The sequence below is a fragment of the Athene cunicularia genome (genome assembly GCF_003259725.1).
Source record: "Athene cunicularia isolate RWA chromosome 9 unlocalized genomic scaffold, athCun1 chr9_part1, whole genome shotgun sequence".
Lineage (NCBI taxonomy): Eukaryota > Metazoa > Chordata > Aves > Strigiformes > Strigidae > Athene > Athene cunicularia.
The window spans coordinates 14,924,535-14,944,118 of NW_020799110.1; the positions used below are offsets into that span (position 1 = coordinate 14,924,535).

The 19,584-nt window shown below is 36.8% G+C and overlaps 1 protein-coding gene across 1 annotated transcript; it reads right to left on the reverse strand.

The window, feature by feature from the left end:
* Positions 1-350: 350 nt before the first annotated feature.
* AGTR1 (angiotensin II receptor type 1) lies at positions 351-18,132 on the reverse strand. The gene is made up of 2 exons (XM_026854886.1): positions 18,018-18,132; positions 351-1,982 (listed from the first exon to the last, which is right to left on the reverse strand). The coding sequence occupies exon 2, from the start codon at positions 1,928-1,930 to the stop codon at positions 851-853; it is 1,080 nt and encodes a 359-aa protein (XP_026710687.1). The 5' UTR covers positions 1,931-1,982; positions 18,018-18,132; the 3' UTR covers positions 351-850.
* Between the last annotated feature and the right edge of the window lie 1,452 nt (positions 18,133-19,584).

Sequence of the window (19,584 nt, forward strand, 5' to 3'; positions counted from 1 at the left end):
CCCCTCAAAAATTAATGTTCTTTCAAGTCAGTGTGGCTATCATGAGGAAAGGTTGAGTGAATCCCATTTTTGTGTCTGTATATGTATAGTTATTTTTTTTAAGCTATTATAAAAATACCCACTGGGATATAAATGTACATCTATCTATGAAGCAACGTTTGAAAATTATGAGTAGGAATATACATCTAAAAATATATTTATTCTATATTTAATAAATAAATCTGCATTTTATTGCATATATTATTATGAAAAATTGCTATTTAAAAAAAGAAAAATAGTAGCATAAATCAGAATGTGACCAATTTAAAGGACCTTAAATTTCCATTAGAGTTTAAAATGGGCCTCTATATATAGCATATATTTGAAAATATATTATAAATATGATGATATGACATTTATGTCATTAAAAAAACCCCAACAAAACAAGCAGTGTATTTCTACCAGCTCCTTGAACAAAATTTGGACTAGCTCATGTACGTGCAAAACAAGTCCTTCATAATTCATGTAATTTATACAAGCTTTTCCTTTAAAAAGACCTCTGAACTTAGGAGTTTTCTCTACCCTTCCTTTGTAGTTCTGAGTAAATGGCAGGATGCTGACACAAACTCTGACATGCCTGTCCATCATTTATGTTGCTTTCAGTAAAGAAAAACAAAATGAAAACCAAGCAGTCCTCCTGACAATGCAAAATAAAAGGCCACAGCTAAATCTTTACAGTATCATTTCTCTGAGGTGATCTAATGTTTCTGTAATGAGCAGTAAGCTGTGATGCTCAGGACTGCAGATGAATTTTGTCATTCTTGCTGCTGCGTTCACAAGGTTGTTCAAAAAAAGTGTATTGCAAAACGCATCACTCGGCGTCGAAAGACCCAGCAGTCTTTTTAGTGTGCAAGCGTATATTTTCTGATGGCCGATATGAGAGGGAGCTCATTTTTGTTGTTAGGCTTGGATGTGCACTGACATTTGGTGGAATGTATTTTATTAGCTGAAGAAAGTATTTTTTAAAGTTTTTTCCAAAAAAAACATAAAAAAAGGGATTCAAACAGTTGTTAAAGTAAGCGATGCAAATGGTGAAGGGCATAGCCGTATCCACAATATCAGTGATTTTGCAGTCTGTTATTACATGTAATTGAATTAATACATCCAGAAAAGTGAACACTTGATGAGGAATCCAGGAAAAGAAGAAGAAAAATACTATTGCCACAATCATCTTAAAAATATCATCATTTCTAGTCTTATTTTTTTGAATTTGATATGCCTTCTTCAGGGTCTTCCAAATTAAGGTGTAGCTTGTTAATATAATCAGAAAAGGAATTAAAAAGCCCAGCAGATTTTTGGATAAACCCAACCCGACCCGGAGCGTTGTGTTGTTGTTGTCATACCGAAAGCCGCACACTGTCATGTTCAAGTTCTCAGCAAAGAATATATTACGGTGAATGATAACGGGCAAACTGGCCACACCAGCGAGAAGCCAGATGACAATGCAAGTTATCCTGGCAACAAACATGGTACGTCGAATTCGGGACTTCACCGGATGTACTATGGCCAGGTACCGGTCAATGCTGAGGCATGTGAGGAGGAACACGCTGGCGTACAGGTTGAAACTTATCCCGGCTGATGCTAACTTACACAGACAGTTGCCAAAAGGCCACTGGTACTCCATGGCCGTGTAGGCTGCCCAGAGAGGCAGAGTTATTAAAAAACACAAATCAGCCAGTGCCAGGTTCAGAAGAAAGATGCTGGCTACTGTTTTTAATTTCATGTAGCAGTAAATGACAATAACGACCAGGCTGTTCCCAAAAATGCCTATGATAAAGATGATGCTGTAAACAGTTGGAACCATAACGTAGATGTAACTGTGCCGTCCTGAAACGGGACAGTCGACGTGGATTCTTTTAACTGTTTCTTCAGTAGAGTAATTTGGAATCATCTTGATCTCTTCAGCTTTAACCTAGTTTCAGGAGAAAAAATGAAGTTCACACCTAGGAGGAGAAAAGAGGAAGAAAATGTTATTCAAGACAGGTTTTTAATTTTTAAAAAGTTTAAATTAAATATCAAGGTTTTGTGTCTAACACAATGTGTCAATGTCTTTGAATTTAAAAATAAGCCATTTTCAAGTTTTTTCTCATCCAATTGATACTGTAATATAGACTTTGTTTGCAGAATAAAACAGAGGTAAGAATGTTAGGAGTTGGCTGAACATTGTTAGATTCTTTTTTAATATAAATGAAATCTAACACATGTCTTTCCAATTAACAAGGTTCCAAATTAAAATAAGACTGTCTAGTGAACATGTCATAAAAAGAGTAATAGAGACTCAAAATAGCAGATAACTACAAATTCAGAAGAGTCTTTAGGCTATTTTCTTTTTATAAATAGGTGATACATCGAATGAGCAAAATTATTCAGGTATCTCAGAAAATACACTTATGCACTCTGAAGACTAGTTCATTCTATAAATTCACAGATTAGGTACTCATTTTGATCTCTGGTGTGAATCACTAGAATTGTTCTTCTATAAAGCTTAATTCTTTCACAGAGAAAGATGAAGACACTCACACAATCTAGTGTTCTGTTGTACCATAAATACCTTAAATATTAAGAAGTTGCCTAGCTCCCCATCTGGCTTGGAAATATGGTATTTAACAACTAATGAGGAAAAAATAAATCTGTGAAAATCTGGACACATGCTGATCTGTTGCACATTAATAACTCTAGAAAGAGTTTAAGAAAGATGAAAGGGGGAATGACAATTCATATTACATTTTCAGTAACTGACAAAATTTATGTATCCAAGAGTTGTAGTTTTAGTGGATGAAAAATATTTCTGGACTGTATTAAGTGTATGGCAATGATATGAAATCTCCTGTACAGGGCACCTGTTTGGTTTGCCAGGGCTTGTGGGCTCTTCAAGAAGGTTTTCCTTATTAATGACTTACAACTTTAGGAAGCAGGTAATATGCTATAAATGACTCCGATATTAATCTTTTCCAGAGTCTACAAACAGACAGTCTTCCCTCAAAACCAGTGGATATTTAAAAAAAAAAAATAAAAATCAATACTTCAGAGTAGTGTTTATTGCTGTCTGCAGGATCCTGGCAGCTGTCAGGCAAACCCAACTTGTGCTGCCTCAAACACAAAGTGAAATATATTTGCTTAAAAAAAAAACCCCAACCAAACAACCCAACAAACAAAACCCTTATAAATGTAAGTCACTTTTATACAGTTAAATATGCGCACCCTAAGACCCTGAGCAGTACAGATGCATTCAGATAGAAAAGATGCCTGTCATTATAGAAATATGGGCTATGTTGCTATGGAGGTGGTTGCTCACTATTTGCGTTGTTCAGCACTGACGTTCCTGTTAAGTACAGAACGCTACTCTGTTAAGTGTTTGACATGCTCTTGTTGGGAGACAAACCTTATTCCAAATGGATCGTCTTTTTAATAGGGAAGTGAGGCATCAATATCTCTTGGCAAAGCCCACACAGGAAGTCTGAAGTGGAGTCAGGAACTGAATCCAGAATATGGGTTGCAGGCAGCATCTTATAAGCAAGGGCACCCTTCAGCTCTCTATTTATTAGATTTTTAAAGACTCGATATTTCTCTATCTTAACTCATGTTCTATGTTTGCATTAATAAGATCATTAATTTCCATAAAGCTAGCAGGGTAATTTCGAGATTTAGGTTCTTGATAATTCTATCAAGTTTGGAATAGCTAGTTAAATGCAACTAATAAACCGTTTGTCAAGATGTACAATGCAACACTTCTCAGTTTCTCCAATTTGTTCTGTGAATTGATCTTGTTGCCTCAGTTGGTACAGATGCCTCAAAATGACATCAGATATTTTTTGCCATGTTTAAGAAGTTAGAAAGTCAAGCAAATACAGCTGACACAAAGAAATGTACACCACCCCGATCACATGGCACTGTAATACATCCTGAGCAAAACTCCCTGGCTTTCTAACAGTGCCCAATCTAAAATACATGGTGTTTGGCTCTGTAGAAGGTGATATTATCCATAGGACAGGGAAAACCACAATAAAAAGACTTCGAGATAAATCCTCTTGTCTCATCCCTTGGTTGTGAAAGTGCCCAAGGAGATTTGACAGTTACTGATGGGTTCTGCAACATCAAGGTCTGGCAGTATGTGCCCCAGCTACGTGCTGGTGCTGTATGGGCTATTCATTGTTATAGCCTTTGCTCACTTATACACCCACTGAGATTAGCCCCAAATTTAGCAGTAAATAACTGTAGGGAAGTTGCTACTAAAACAAATCAATGCTGCAAGTCAGACTTGCAGTAAAGAAGATCAGGGCCCAGTTAAGGCTGAGAAAGACCTTTCTCCATGACTACCTCAGTCACTGGTACTATTTGGCAAATGCATCCTGCTTTGTGTGTACAAACTAGCAGATTCAGTGACTAAGAGAAATGTAGCTGATGGCGAATATTGCCCCTCCGATGGGATTGTTTCTGTGCAGTGGTAGATGCCAAGGCACCTTTCTCACAGCCACGTCATCCACCCCTTCAGTGTAGTAGTATGCTTCAACATTCACCTTCCAATTTCCCTGTTCTACTCACGTGGTGGCCACCACCTTTTCATGCCAGTAGCAGCTTTACTTGATATAATTAATAGCATATGTAATTTCAAGAAAGTATAATAATGATTATATTACATTTTCAGAAATATGTTAAAATAAAAAATAATTGAGTTGGGAAAGTTGTGTCTGGTGCTCTAAGATATTGAATTCCCTGAACTTATTTTGGAGTGCTTGGGAAATAGAAAATGCAGAACAATTCCCATGAAGAATTAGGAATTTGGTCAAGAAATAGTGTGATATTTCACTTTATCTCTGTAAGACACTAACCATTCTGGAGTTAAAGGTTTTGGTGTAGCAGTGAAGTCAGTGGAATTGTGCAAAGGATGTGTTTAGTATGTTATCAGTTTTACATTATACTAAAGATATCAATAAATAATCTATTTCAGTAAATGAAAAGGGAGCAGAAATACATAATGTGGTTGCATTTGGGTAAATAGATGTGGATTGCCATATCTACAACTGAAAACAGTTTGAAAGTTGATGTGAGAGTGAACCTTGTAACAGCCTTACGGCTGAAGCACAGTGAGGAAGGCACTGCTAATTCCAAACAGAATTTTTAAATTTCCTGGAAATTTTCAAGTTACAGAGCTAGCCTCGGGTAGATCTGCTGCCTTGATGACATCTGTCGCTATAGAGCATTAGGAAAAACTTCAACATAGGAGAAGAAGGTAATTTATTTTGGAAGACGTGGTCTCATAGCCGTGCTGAGTGGTAAGACGGCATCTCCTTACAGGCAATGATTTCTTTGCTGTATCACTGTCATTTTTGCTGTTATTCTCACTTGCCACAGTTCACCTGCTTGTTGCAGGATCATGGTTATATGTATTTTACATATACTACATATACTTCTACATGGGAAGTACTTCAGGTTGTTTAAAAACGTTACAGAAATAGGTGGCTGGTACAGTTTTAAGCTGCCAGAATTCACCAGAGCAGGTTAAACTACAGGCCAGTTAAATGCAGGTATTGAAATTGTGTGTATCGATAATTTCATTTAAAGCATCTCAAATGACCTGTGTTAACATAATGATAATTGGATCATTTTAAGGCTGATATACCAGGAGCTTTTTCTAAGAGGATTGAATTGATGTGCCTGTGAATGGTGCGGCAACATCAATCTCAAAGCAAATTATCTGGTGAGCAGCAAACCCCTGTTGTATGTTACCGTCCTGTTTGACCTTTTATCTTTTCTAATTACAATGATTATAATAAGTCACAGATAATGAAATGCTTCAGACTGCTCTATCAACTATTATTTACCACTCCATTCATTGCTTCTGTTGGCTGAACATGAATCCTAATTAAACTGCCTGTGGAAACAAGGAATGCTGAGCCCATGCAAGGTAAACAGCACTTTGCCTACTGAAAGATAAGACAGCAGTGACTGTGGCTTTCTGTGAGAACTTCATCAGCTATAAATAGGTAAGCAGGTGTCACAAGTCAGACTTTAGACAAAAATGTGGGTTTGATATTTGCTTTGACAAAGACTAAATGAACTCAGGCTTACCAACCCTGCCACAGTTTAGCTACCTCACCATTAGGTAATGTGATGGGTTTTTTTTTTCTTCTGATGGTAGGTGGATTATTTGCTTTTCTTACTAATGAGAAGATATTTCCATGTTTAAGAGGATGATGCATTTTATTTTTATATAAAATTATTGCATAGGGAGGACAGAGGCCTAAAAATGTATGGAACTATATTCAATATATTAGCTATGTTTATTTCTTTCTGGTGGCATAGGCTTTCTTCCTTTATCTTGAGAGTTTAGTTCCCCCCTTTTCCTAATTTATACTATCTTTTTAATTGCTGAGAAACTAGTGACACTTTCCACATGCTTTATTTCACAGGTTTGTTTTTTTTTTTTTCTGATCCAGCAGAACAACCCTCTTTATCTTCATTGCCTTAATGAATATAACAACTTCTACTTCAGCATCTTCTCTACTTTTCTGGAGTTCCTGAGCTGTGAAGCCACTGTGAAACCATAAACTTCCCTTGCTCCTAGCTCTTATTTCTGCTGCTCCTTCTAACTGTCTGTATTCCCCAATCAGGAATTTTGTAAGTATTTTTAGTCCAGAGTTGATCGGTGAATTGTGGAGGGTGAGAGAAATGCCAACACTTGGGACAAACAAAGGCATGCAGTTCTGTGGCCTCGAGGTGTGCACAGGCCTCCTGTCATCACTGCCACTATCTTCCACAGAGGTCAGTCTCCGACTTCATCGTAAATGACAATAAATGAAAATATTACTGAAACGGAACTGCAATAGGCAGTACAGGACTAGAACACTGTACATCAGTTCATGAGCACCAGAAATCAGGCTTCAGAAGATCTGTACCAGTAGCTGTCAAGCTGGCTGTTGCTTTTGCAATTTTGGATCAGGAGGTGGTCTGACGTGAGGACAAACAGAATTTGCAGGACCTTGTACTGGCCTGTGTATTTGCACTGACTAGCTGTCCTCCTGGCCAGCCTTTCATGAAGCAACTGCCAGTCTGTTGAAATTGCTGATAATTTTGTGCTGTTTGCTTTTTTTCTATTTTAAAATATTTATCTTTTAAATTCTCTAGCCTATACATGGATCATTTTTGCCTTCCCCTTGCAAGAGTTGAAGCCGGTCGGCTTCATTTGTGCTAGCTCTATATAGCTGGAAAATAAACTGACGGGGATCTTTCTAGGATCTGTTTTTTCTATAACATCAAAACTCAAAATTGCTTATACTTATTTTGTGCTAGCAGAGGAACAGTTATTGCTACCTTGTAAATGCAAACTGTTTATGTATTCTGACCTTCTCTGTCAGAACTTCTCTGTATTTATTTCCTCCAGCACACTTCAAAAGGAGTATGTCCTTCCGTACGATAGCTTCATAGTTTATTCTGAAAAGAACGAACATCTCTCTTCTGTTTGTTTTCACATACTCTCATTAATTTTCCCTTCTCCTCCCAAGTATCTTTCAACTGTGTTCAGTTTCAGTCATAAAATTTATGTGAGAAAAGGACAGATGAAAGGACTTTTTTTTCTGAGAAAAAATCAATGCTTGTGGAATGACTGAACAGTGGAACTGGGGGTCTGTGTGATTTTGAATGATTGGGGGAGAGGAAAATGTAAAGGAAAAGTAACACAGTTAAGCATAATGACATTTAAATTGCTTTGAGACCACTAGAGGTCTGTATTTCCTACTTTAAAATATGAGAATGGCTTTATTTTACATTCAAGTGCCATCACTTTTTAAAATATCCCCTTCCTTCAAGATTATTTAAGATGCAGACAGAAGGCAAAATACCTATCACTGGACTTCTGCATTTATGTAAAGTATAATGTACCAGAGTGAACTATTTTATTTATTTTAGTATTTACTAATTGCTATCTAATTTCCTTTATTCTTGTACATACCTGGTTTTGCTAACCTTCAGTCCAATTGTTGCCCTAGTAAGTCATGGAACAAAACTCTCGTGTTTTATTTTTTCAAAGACATATGCATTTTAAACTCTCTAAAGTTTCTGAACAAATTAAGATGATTATTTTTAAAGGGAGACTAAAAGTATAGTTTATTTTAAAAATGCAGATAGAAAAATAGTGACACCTACTCACTAGACTAAAATATTATTTTAAAATTAATTAGACATGTTATGAATCATACAACTCTTTTTCCAAATATCAGCCAAAGAGCATTCTTGAAAGTAATTCTAGTTGACTTAATACAAATGTGTATCTTCCTTTTTGGAAGAAGATGTTTTCATTGTTGAAAATGCCACTTCAAAATTTTTAATCCTTCTTTTTAAAAGTGATTTAAAGGATTTTTGGAAATTGAAAGGCAACGTGACCCTGCAGAGTTTTTGCTATCCAAAAAAATTTTAGTCCTCAAGTGCTGTATATAGTTCATGAATTGTAAACAAATTCACAATTTGAAAATGTAAGCATCTTTAACACTTTTTAGCCCCTCTCCCCCACCTCTTTTACTAATACACCGTGTTTGTCATTATCCCTTTTGACAGTGCATGATGATGTTACTCTTGTTTCAAATGATTTACTCTAATGCTAGTAAGGGCAAACAGCTTTCAGTTCAGATAGAGAAGAAAGGTTAAGTGTTATGGTGACATTTGTTTTAGTGAAACTAGTAGATGAGCAAAGTAGAACCAAAAATTTGGTATATTTATATATATATGTACACACCAATATTATTATATATATACAATATATATAGTATTATATACATTATATATTATATATAATATATATTATAATTTATATATATAATGTTATAATATATAAATATATTTTATATATTTATAATAACTATATTGACTTGTGCCAGATAAGTAATCAGTGTCTTGCCCTATATTTATGTCAAATAGATTATACAGTATCAGTGTATCTCTATGCACTTAAGGGATGTTTGGGTACAAGCATATGATGTTTCTATCTTGAAGCTGCTAAAAATAGAAGCATTTAGAGAGAATAGAAGTAATATCTAGAGATAGAAAACTAGCAAGCAGTTGGCTAGATTGAAAACACAAAATAAAATAATCTTTGATGTGCACACTCAAGGACTTTGTGTTAGAAATGGATATGGCAAAAACTGGCATAAGTGAAAGGCCACCTCTACAATGCTAATTTATGGGGCAGTGAAGTGATGAATAAAATCTTCCAAGTACTTTTCTTGGACATTAAATGCTTAATAATACTACAATGTAATATATGAAAAAAATTCTGCATGCTCTTTTTAACAGCCTACAAGTGTAAAAATGTCATAGTTATAATTCTAGCAGTTGCAGCAGCAGTGAAAGTTTGCACTATTTTTGCATATACTCTCGTAATATTTACAGAGTCCAGAAACATTGGAAATATTTCTTCTTGGCCAAAGATAAGTCTACCACTTCCCTCCCCCTCATATATACTTTTTTTTTTTCCCAGAAGTTGGGAAATCCTGGTGTACACATTTCTATAAAATTTTACTTCAGATGTTAGTGCCAAGGAATGATTGCTCAACTACACTAGTTTCTCGGTGGCACTAGAGCTTAGTGGTTTAGTGAATGCTAGCATCGCAGTGATTAAGGGTGGTTTTGTACAAAAATTTGTTGACTGATTGATCCACAGAGCACTCATTATAGTTAGCCAAAATCTGTCAGCTGAGTGTGTTTTGGTTTTTTTTTAGTTTATAGGTTTCATTATTTAGATTCTGGAGGTTTAGGTTTGAACGTACATGTTGTTTTCTCGGAGCTTTTCCTCTATACATACTTTTTTTTTTTTTTTTTTTTCCTGCTGTTAAGGGAGGAAAAACACTTCTTGTCTTCAGTAAACGTAAAACTGGACTCCAAAACACCAAAGGATTAACCATTCTCAACATGGAGTGCATTTAACCTCTGAGGGAAAATCAGTGAGGTGTTGGTTTTAGAGATCACTGGTTGTGGCTTGACAGTGTACCCAATATTCCAGATATCTTAGATTTTTCCACATAATTTTCTGGTCTCTTTCTTTCATGCTTGTCCATCAGAGCAACCTCTTTTCTTTCTTTGCCCAAGGCTGCAGGAATGTGTTACAAACTCTCTGGTGTTTAATGTGTCTTAGGTATTAGATATCCTTTAAGAGATTTACATATAAAATTATCCGCACAGCAGTAACTTAAAACTGAAAAGATAAATAAAGTAAAATATATTTCTAGCTTAATACTTCTAGTTCAGTACTTCTGAAACTAAGTACCAAAATGCTAAGCCTCAGAAAAGATGATATCTGAAAGGTGAATCTCCATGTGTTATCCCCTTGCTGCAGTCACCTCAGTTGCTCTGTCTTGGCAGGAATGAAGATCATCTTTCCCTTATCTAGGTTATTAAACCTATAGATGAATTAGTTTTTAAATATGAAAAATTAATTGTTATAGCAGGAGGCAGTTGCTCTTCTCATTTATACCACAGGGTAAAGAATTGCTGCTTTTTCTAAAAGAGGCTGAACACACTTAGACATATTAAGACTTTGAAATGAGGGCATTAACTATCATCATCAATGCAGCATGGATTTTTGCACCTCTGTTCTAGCCATTAGCTTTACCAAAAAGGAAGGCTGGCACCCTCCTAGGAGATAAAAATGATCAATAATCATAAGGCTAACGTAAAGTCTGCTTATCAAAGACATGTCATCTCCTCATATTGCTAACAATGCCATTTACTGCACATTAGATGCCAAGAAAGAAAAAAAAAAATCTATTTCTGATCAAGGTAGGACTATCATTTCTAAGGGTTTCAGCACTGACACAAAAAGATTTTTGAAGGTTAACACAATGTAAGGTACTATTTTATTATGAATATACAGCTTTCTGCATATTCATAACTTCAGATTTGATGCCTGGTTATTTAGTATCTTCAGGGTATTTGGAAGTACCCGGAAGAGTCAATAGTTAACAAAAATTAAGCCATCAAGTCCCAGAATGAATAAAAGTGAGATTAGTTTGAGCTGTGAGAGGTTACATGCGACACAGTTACTTTCTCTGAATGATAGTAAAGGAATGAATTAACACATTTCCTTCATTGTAGCTGGAATTGCCTATATAAAATATAGTGTGCCCCATGTGATCATTTTTAATAAAAGACAAAAATCAAATTCAGGTTTGTTAAGTGTCAGTGTAATCATTTGATGAATTTTAAGTTTTTATTCTTATAGCTTAGTTCCATGGAATAATAAGTTTTAAAGTTTTTTTTGTTTTTTTTTGTTTTTTTTTTTTAATTGCAAAGCAACATACATGCTACACAAATGTAGCTTCTGGATACCTAACCACACACCTAAAATTTCTGTTGGCAGCATTATTTCCATATGGAACGAACCATAAACTCCTACTGTGAACTCCTCCAGCCTGAGAAATAAGGGAATTTACGTTAATTCTGGGCTCGATCCAGATCTGCCTATCAGCTTTATATTAAAAAGGCTGTGAAGAGGCAAGAGAGAAAAACACCTTGCTGAAATCAAAAGCGGTGCTGAAAGCCCTTTCTAACAGAACAGAGATCAGATACAACGTGTGAGGTCTCTTACCTCCTTTCAGATTGTATATAAAATCACAATTTGACTTACTGGATATTTCATATACCTATTCATCTGTCTTCAAGGTTATGCAGTCTTCACTAAAGCTTGTGTGTGCGTCCATTAAGTATAGAAAACAGCAATATCAACAACTGTTCTTCCTTCCCAGCTTGTAGGAGAAATACTGTGCTACATTACTGTGATTTCAAGCACACAGAGCTCAGTAAGGGGTTACAGGACATTTTCCACAGTGTTGTGACTCTCATTGGTCTCTGGTCATTCTTATTCCTTGCTGGAGTGAATGTCTTTGTGCATCCAACACTGAAAGAGTTCTTAGTTTCACTACCCAGATCTTCTCAGTATTAGTCAATGGTTTCACCAGTAGAAGGCAGCTATCACCTCGAGAATGGCCTTTGGGAGGGAATGAAGGTTACTTCCACAAAATGCTATGAATGCAAGACAGAGCCTTTTCCTTCTACTGCTGTTCCAAGGAAGAGACAGTGTTCTGAGAAGCACAGAGACACATCCAGCAAATCAGTTTATTGCCTTGCTGGTTTTTATCAATACCTGAATTTACAGAGACAATAGTTTCAGCTTCAGATGCAACTTGGAGGTCCTAACTGTAACAAGAATTGCTGAGGCCAGAACTGGCTCTGACGGAAAGAAACAGTTACTGCACTTAAAGATCCTTTATAGAACTGAAGATTTTTAGGTTTTTATGCCCATTTTGAAATTCAAAACTATTGAAAAGGTGTCAGGATGACTATCAAACTGAGTTCATGTCCAGTGCTCAAGAAAAGGCCAATTTTCTGTGTTTCTCTTCTTACTGGCATGATCTCATTCTGTGATTCAACCAACTGACTCGCCTGTATTTCAGTCACTTGCTTTTTCTCTGGTTTCACTGAGGCATCAAGAAACTTGCCCTGTAGCAATGCTGGGGCTAGTCTTTTGTTCCCACTGTGAACTTTTTATCGTTACAACTTCTTGAAAACAGAGAAGTGTGGAGTCTACAAATATCAAAGATACTGTAGCAGAGATGATGCATTTCTGTTATCTAAAATACCTGACAGGATGATGCTTTGGAGTGCTGCTGTGAAAGGCATAGCCTTTTGTATGAAGGAAGTTGCTTTTGCTTAGAAAAGTACATAGTTACCATATGCTTTTACCATGTAGATTTTACAAAGCTCCTGAAATTCAGCCAAACTTTGGGAGACCGACCCCCGCTGGAGGGGATGATGCAACTCCTGCTGTGGTCACTACAGACAAGGTCAGGCAAATACTGGAAGTCTCTCATGTAGATTTTTGATCTTTTGGTGTTGTGTGAATAGTGACTTTTCAAAGAAGGATGATATTAAGGGCATGAGCAATATGTAAGATACAGGCAGAAGCATTTTGGATGGGTAAAGGAAAGAAGTCTGGGCTTTGCTAAGGAGTCTAAACACAAAGGTTTTAATGAATCTGATGCACCAGTGTTGGTTGGTAGGAAAGGAAGAGTTAGCCCCTCTTTTGTTAAAACATACAATGAAAATTCACAGTATATGGAAATTATACAGCAGAAAGGAGTGAGAGGTTGGTAATCTCAGGAATGTTATATAAATCTTTCTTTTGGGAGCTGAATGAAATCTTTGCCTCTTTAGAGGTTATGTGCATTCTGGGATTTATCATTTGATGATCACAGTTACGGTGACATTTTGATGTCATTACGATGACATTACATACGGTAATGTTTTAGGACCTTGACAGTAACAGCTACTCACATAGATTATGTCTTGTAGAACTGAGCCCCCAAATCCTCGTATCTCATGCAGATTTCTTGCTCACACTGTTATTCTGTTACTGACTCCTGGACATGAGAGGATATGTGTATGTACTGACTCTTCCTCACAGTTTCTGCAGCATATAAAACTCTAACACATTGTTATATTTTAGTTTGAAGCCTAAAATATTAGAAATGTGCATCACTTAACAGGGCTGTTGGCCAGAGCAACTTCTGCAACATGGATTTCTCTCCTACAGGGACATGGTGCTACTCCTACCGGCAGCTGTGACAAGCAAGAGGCACACAGTTCACTTCTCCTCCGGACTGCCCTGCCTCCCATGATGAAGACCCTCCACACTCTCAGCTTTTATTAATTGAGATGAACCAACAACAAAGGTAAACGGTTATATCTTTTAGTTCGTTACAGATAGCTGTACTGCAACATAATGTGTGTAAAATGAAACATTCTGTTGTGAAACCTGGGCCTGTTCTGCTTTCTGGTCGAGGGAGAAAAAAATGTGGTAAAGGATAAAACACCTCTCAAATTCTGTTAAGAGTGTTAAAATAACAAAATGACATGTGGCATTAAAGGATAGAAATAAGTATAATAATAGGAGAATTAAAAAGCAGTATAGCCAGATAAGGACTGGCTATAAGCAGGGCATTACAGTCTACTCGGGAAAGTCCAGATACCGAGTGTGGTCAGTAAGTATATGCTTACCAGCATCTGGGTAGAAACAGGTAAAATTTACAGAAGTCTAAACTCTTGGCTGTATTATAATTTAGCAGAAAATGGGATTTCATGCATCTAAATTAGAAATTATAATATTCTAAAATGGTTAATGCATGAGTGACATGCCCACAGCAATCTGCAATCCCTGTCAGAATCTGTCACTGGCAGAGATCACAATAGCAAATGGAATGGAAAGGCCACTGCAATTGTTTTCTCATGAACCAAATTGCCTACTTTGGGGAGAAAAGGAGTTTTCTGAATCTAGGTGCAATCTCTTTGGCCTTTTTCTGTTTACAGCTTTACTGTGAAAGACACAATCAGTGGCATTACTCGTACAAAACTACTGAAAGCGATGTTTTAATCAGGTTTCTGTTGCTTCCTCTAGGTAAAGATGTTTGTAGGAAGGAGGATATGGGACATCGCTAATAACTTTGTAGACAAAGATGACATTCCACAAAGAAGTCTCAAGTTAGACCAAATAGAGATTTCCTTGCTTTATCCTGGTAGTTTAGTTTGTTCAGAGACCATGGTGTCATTTGTCTACTCTCCCACAGTCAACGTTACTCTTCTTCTGCTAAGCTAGAAGATTCAGAAGCAAAAATTAACATTATGTATGCAGCTTAACTTCTGAGCAACTTCCTATAGCTAAAAGTCAGATAACACCATGATGAGCAGTGAACTCTGCAAGATAACATTACTTCTACTTTTCTGGTTCAAGAAACTGCTTTTCTGTACTTTCTTGTAAAGCAGTAAGAAAGGTGCTACAAGAGGGCGTGTGTACATAGATTTGCTCCAAGCTGTGCAGCAAATCAGTAACATTTTGCCATGTGTGGAAAAATTCTGACCTGTGTGAGGCCTTACATATAAATTAATCCTCAAAAGGACATTTTCCTGCCATTAAGCTAAATCACCAGGGTGGAGCCATGATGCACTTGGGGGTTCTACAGGGTTAATACACAGTCCCATCTGCAGGATGTGCTTTTTATTTTTACTCACTCCCTCCTCACCCGGCAAAATAGAAGGCAAGTGTCAATTAATAACACAAGCTTTAGAAAGGCATTCTGCAGAGCAATAGAGTTATCTTCATCTGCCACAACGTCTAATTTGTCAGAAAGTGGGAGGGAAAATAAACACTTTAAAATTCTTTGCTTCTACTCCAGAAATGGAGAGACCGCTGTCAAACAGAGGTGTTCCACTCATCTAGCTTCCATTAGATTAGAGTGTTGGCTGAGAGTAGGTCATGTTGAACATTGTTACCTAAAAAGACCTCCCCTCTCTAAAAACTCTAACAAATCGCATCCCTGTTTCTTACCTATCACCAGTGTGGTTAAAGTGACTGACAGAAGCTGTTGCTTTGAGTAATGAAAACATTAACTGAAAAACGAGCACACTTGCAGATGTTGCATGTCTATGTGGACACAGACGCGTCAGTATTACTAAAGTGTCTGTCATGTTAACCAAACCAACTAATGTGGCAGTTTTATTGCTACATTTCCAATACCATGGCTAGTGATTTCTACATAACTTCCCGCTAGTTAAAGTGTTATGGCCCTGGGGAAAGCAAACCTCACATTGAACACTTTTTTTTTTTCTTTTGACTTCAAGCTGAAAACTAGGGTTTGTCTTACTGGAGAAGGAAAAGCAAATGTATGTGGATTTCTGTGCAAGGAAATGGATGTTAGATTTCAACACTTTAATTCAGAGCAAGCTTTGTCTTCCACGTGTGATAATGCAGGAATACGTAATAGGATTTGGTTCACCGTGTCTGACTGAGACACTTGATTACTTTTCTTTTATATAATTAATTTAGATATCCTTACGGTGGGAAAATATAACACAATGGCAATACGCCTCAGAAAATACTTTTCTTCCTTAAATGAGAATGTTAGGAACAGCCTGGAGGGAAAAGTTAAAAGATTAAAAGCAAAGGATCAGCATGGAGGCTTCTTAATGAATACCTCATTAGGGTCAGAAAAAGGGAACCAAAGGCAGAAAGAGAAGAAAACAGTATGAGTAACTGGTAAAGTACAAGAGTTTATTCAGACCAAAAAAATCTATTAAAATGGTAATGCAGCTAAGCCCAAGAGAAGTTAGTATCATTGTAACTGTTAGTAAGTATAACATGGAAAACATAGAGGCCCAATTGTGCTTTCACTTGCACAAAACTCCTATTATGGGCAGATCATTATGAGGACTAGAAGAAGATCTGAGTAGCCAGAAAAGACAAGCAATGTATTTGTCATTTTTGTACAAGTCAGCTGGACAAGTGAGGTGCTAAGGGATTAATCAAAGAGAATGAAAGGTCAGACACCTTAATCTACGTTAGTGTGAAAGTTATTATCACCCATGGAAAAAATAAGATACTGTGGCCCTTAGCACTTTGTCTGGAAGGCAGCACACTTAATAGAATGATACCAAAACAGAAGTTGTGCCAAATTTGTACAGCTTGTTTCCTGTTTTTTTCAAAGTAAAATTTATTGCTCTATTTTGAAAATAAAATTCATTAGTGAACTCTTTACTGTCCTGGCTCTGAGACATTACTTGTGGGTACTGAGGACCAGCAACAGAGGTAGCAAAACAAAGATGGCTGTTACAGCTACAGTGCAAGCTAAGCTATGATGCTGTGAATCAGTGCATCCTCAACAAAGTGCTGTTTTGGTTCTCAAGCAAACATAACTGCACAGATGCCTGGAAAGGGTAGCACTGTGCCCTCCAAAAGGTGCCACATGAGCTGTACTTTAGTGCTAGGAAAATGACCAACTGAGCTGAGCAAATACTTGGATGCATGGCTGTCCTGTACTGACTTGATTTTTTTTGATGGTATGTTTAGGAACATGGAACAGCATCATAAAATGTATTTGAAGGCAAGATACTTTTGAACCCTCTTCCTTTGAAGTGCTTTTCAGGAAGCCCATGAGTAAAGAAATATTTTTTACCTGAAATGAAGCCTTATTTGAGAAAAAGAAAAACTAATTATCTCCTGGTAAGCTGCTAATATAACAAAGCCAAGAGGAAGACAATAAAAATGGACATCTAACAGCGGAGCTAGAGTCCCAGTTTGAAAACATATCTTGATCCCTGCCCCAAGCTTTCCATTTCTGACTGTTGTACATTAAGTAAAGAATGTGAGGAGGGAGGAAAACCTGAGCAACTTGAGTGGTAGCAGACTAACTCTTGGGCTCAAATGTACCTCATAGAGGGAAGAAAAAGGAAAACTGTATAAACTTTTAGGCTTGGGTAACAGGAATGAAGGGAGAAAGGAGAAAAGCTGAAAAACAATAGGAATTTATAAAGAAAAAGATGAAAAGGTGACATAAGTCCTATAAACTTAGATTGGGAGGGGCATGCATGGTTCCTCAATAAACAAGTTCAGGCTGCATCTTTGTACATTGTGTGCTGCCTGCTTCAAGCAAATGTGCTGATGCTAAAGCAGGGGTAGATGGAGGATAACTGCCAACAGAACATTTTTTAGGGAAGTCAACTAGTACATATTTCTCCCTTGCGTAAGCCCCCCAACATAAAAGTACAGCTGTTCAGTGGTTTTCTGGAATGTTTTACTATTTGCATGGGTCCCTCTGAGCTAGAAATGCTGAGGCACAGTACTCTCATTCAGTGTATCCCTCTCAATTTTCAGAAAACTGAGGGGACTCAGGAATGCCTTTTTATTTTCCATTTCTGTTTCTATACTTCATCTACCGATTATTAGATTCCACTAGCCAACAATCTATCAGTGACTGACAAACTTGTATGACCTAGAAGTAAAGAAAGGAATAGGTGAATTAGCTTAAATTAGGCATTTGGTTAAATCATTCTTTGTTCTGGCCATAACTCTAATTATAGCTTTTGCCTCAAACAGTGAAATACAATCTAACTATTGACCTTGCCCTAATTCAGTACCAGTTTCTTTAGATATTGCCAGTTACCTTTTGCTGTAGCCTGCTTTTTGTCTTGTCTTCAATCATGCCACTCACTGATGCATTGCCAATCCGATCTCACTTCCCTGCTGTGAGGTCGTCTTCAGTTATTACCCATTTTCTGTGCCTGTAAGAGAAATGCTACTCAACTACAATAAAAGGAGATAAACACCACAAATAGTAACCAAGCATTCTAGCTAGCGTTGTTATATAGCGGATACCTGGACAGTTTTGCTATCAAACAAAAACCAAATGGAATGAAAATTGTAAAATACACCTGACAGCCCAAAATCTGTAGTTCTTTCAGATGGCGGTGCAGCGGAGAACACTAACAGCATGCCATTTGGAGCATGATATTTTCCTACCCTTAGTTGCAATTCACTTGAAAGCTCAAAGCAATTTTAGTATAATCCATCATTTATCTGAAGATAAGGCCACAAATCATTAGACCAGCCATTCTATTTCATATGTGCTTTGTCTCAAACAATCCCAGCTCTTAAGATTTACAGTCAAAATAACCTCTTTTCTCTAGATTGTTACAGCTGAGGTAAAAAAAAAGTCAAGTAGAAGTATCACAACTCCCCTTTGTCAGATTTGTTAAATTCTGTAAAGCGTTCAAAAATTACACAGATTTTTTTTTTTTTTTTTTTTTTCCAAAGCATAAGTTTTAGAAGATGGCACAGAACATGGTATGAGTGCTCTGAGTACAATGGCTGTCTGTTGGTGAAAGTGATCTTAAAAGACAAATTTGTTGGTGTAAAGGAACTAAAAGAAATATTATGGTTAGCAAAAGCTTACCGGCTTGTTTTTCACTGCAGGGTTTTTAGGACCAGAAGAGAAGACAGAAAATTATACTGTGATTAGTAACTTCTGTTCAATAGCAGCTGTATATAAGAAAACAGCTCCACTGGAGCCTTTCTAATCTTCAGGCTGTGCAACTTCTGGGCCTCATGCATGGGGTCTACAGACCTTTAAGCTCTAAAATAAATTATCTTGCCATCTACTTAAACTCTCCAATGTATTTGAGCTCACCTTGCATATACATGCCAAAATTTTAACTTTGCATAAAATTTTAATTCCAGATAAGTAGCAGAGGTTCAATTCTCAGCAATAGCAACAGTTTTTGTAAGCATGGTGGAAACTAATCCTACAGTAGTGAAAAGAACAAAAGAAGTGTTCTCTCCACTTTCCCTCTCTTCATAAGTGATGCACATTTTTGATTTCATTTTCAGAATTCCATGAAATTTCTAAAAATTTCTCTTTGTGGTGCTCTGCAATTTTATCTTACTAAGGTTCTCAAATCTGATCCTAACGATGCAGCCGACTTCTTAAGCATACCATAGTCTTGCTTAGGATGAACTATCCAAAAATCAGAACTGCTATGCAAGAATACTGCAGAATTGTTAATTAATATCTGAGAGTAACACATGGTAGAATGCAACATCTGTGTCACTGCACTTCTGATGGAATTGTTGAACAACTGAGAGCATGAAGCACAAGCAGCAGTAAGCTAGATAAGGCTTGAAAACTGAAACAAGATTATCCAAAGACTAGAGATTTAGCAAAACATACAATA

What these genes read in the sequence shown, in the direction of transcription:
- AGTR1 (XM_026854886.1), bottom strand. Translation starts at nt 1,930, where the DNA reads ATGATTCCAAATTACTCTACTGAAGAAACAGTTAAAAGAATCCACGTC.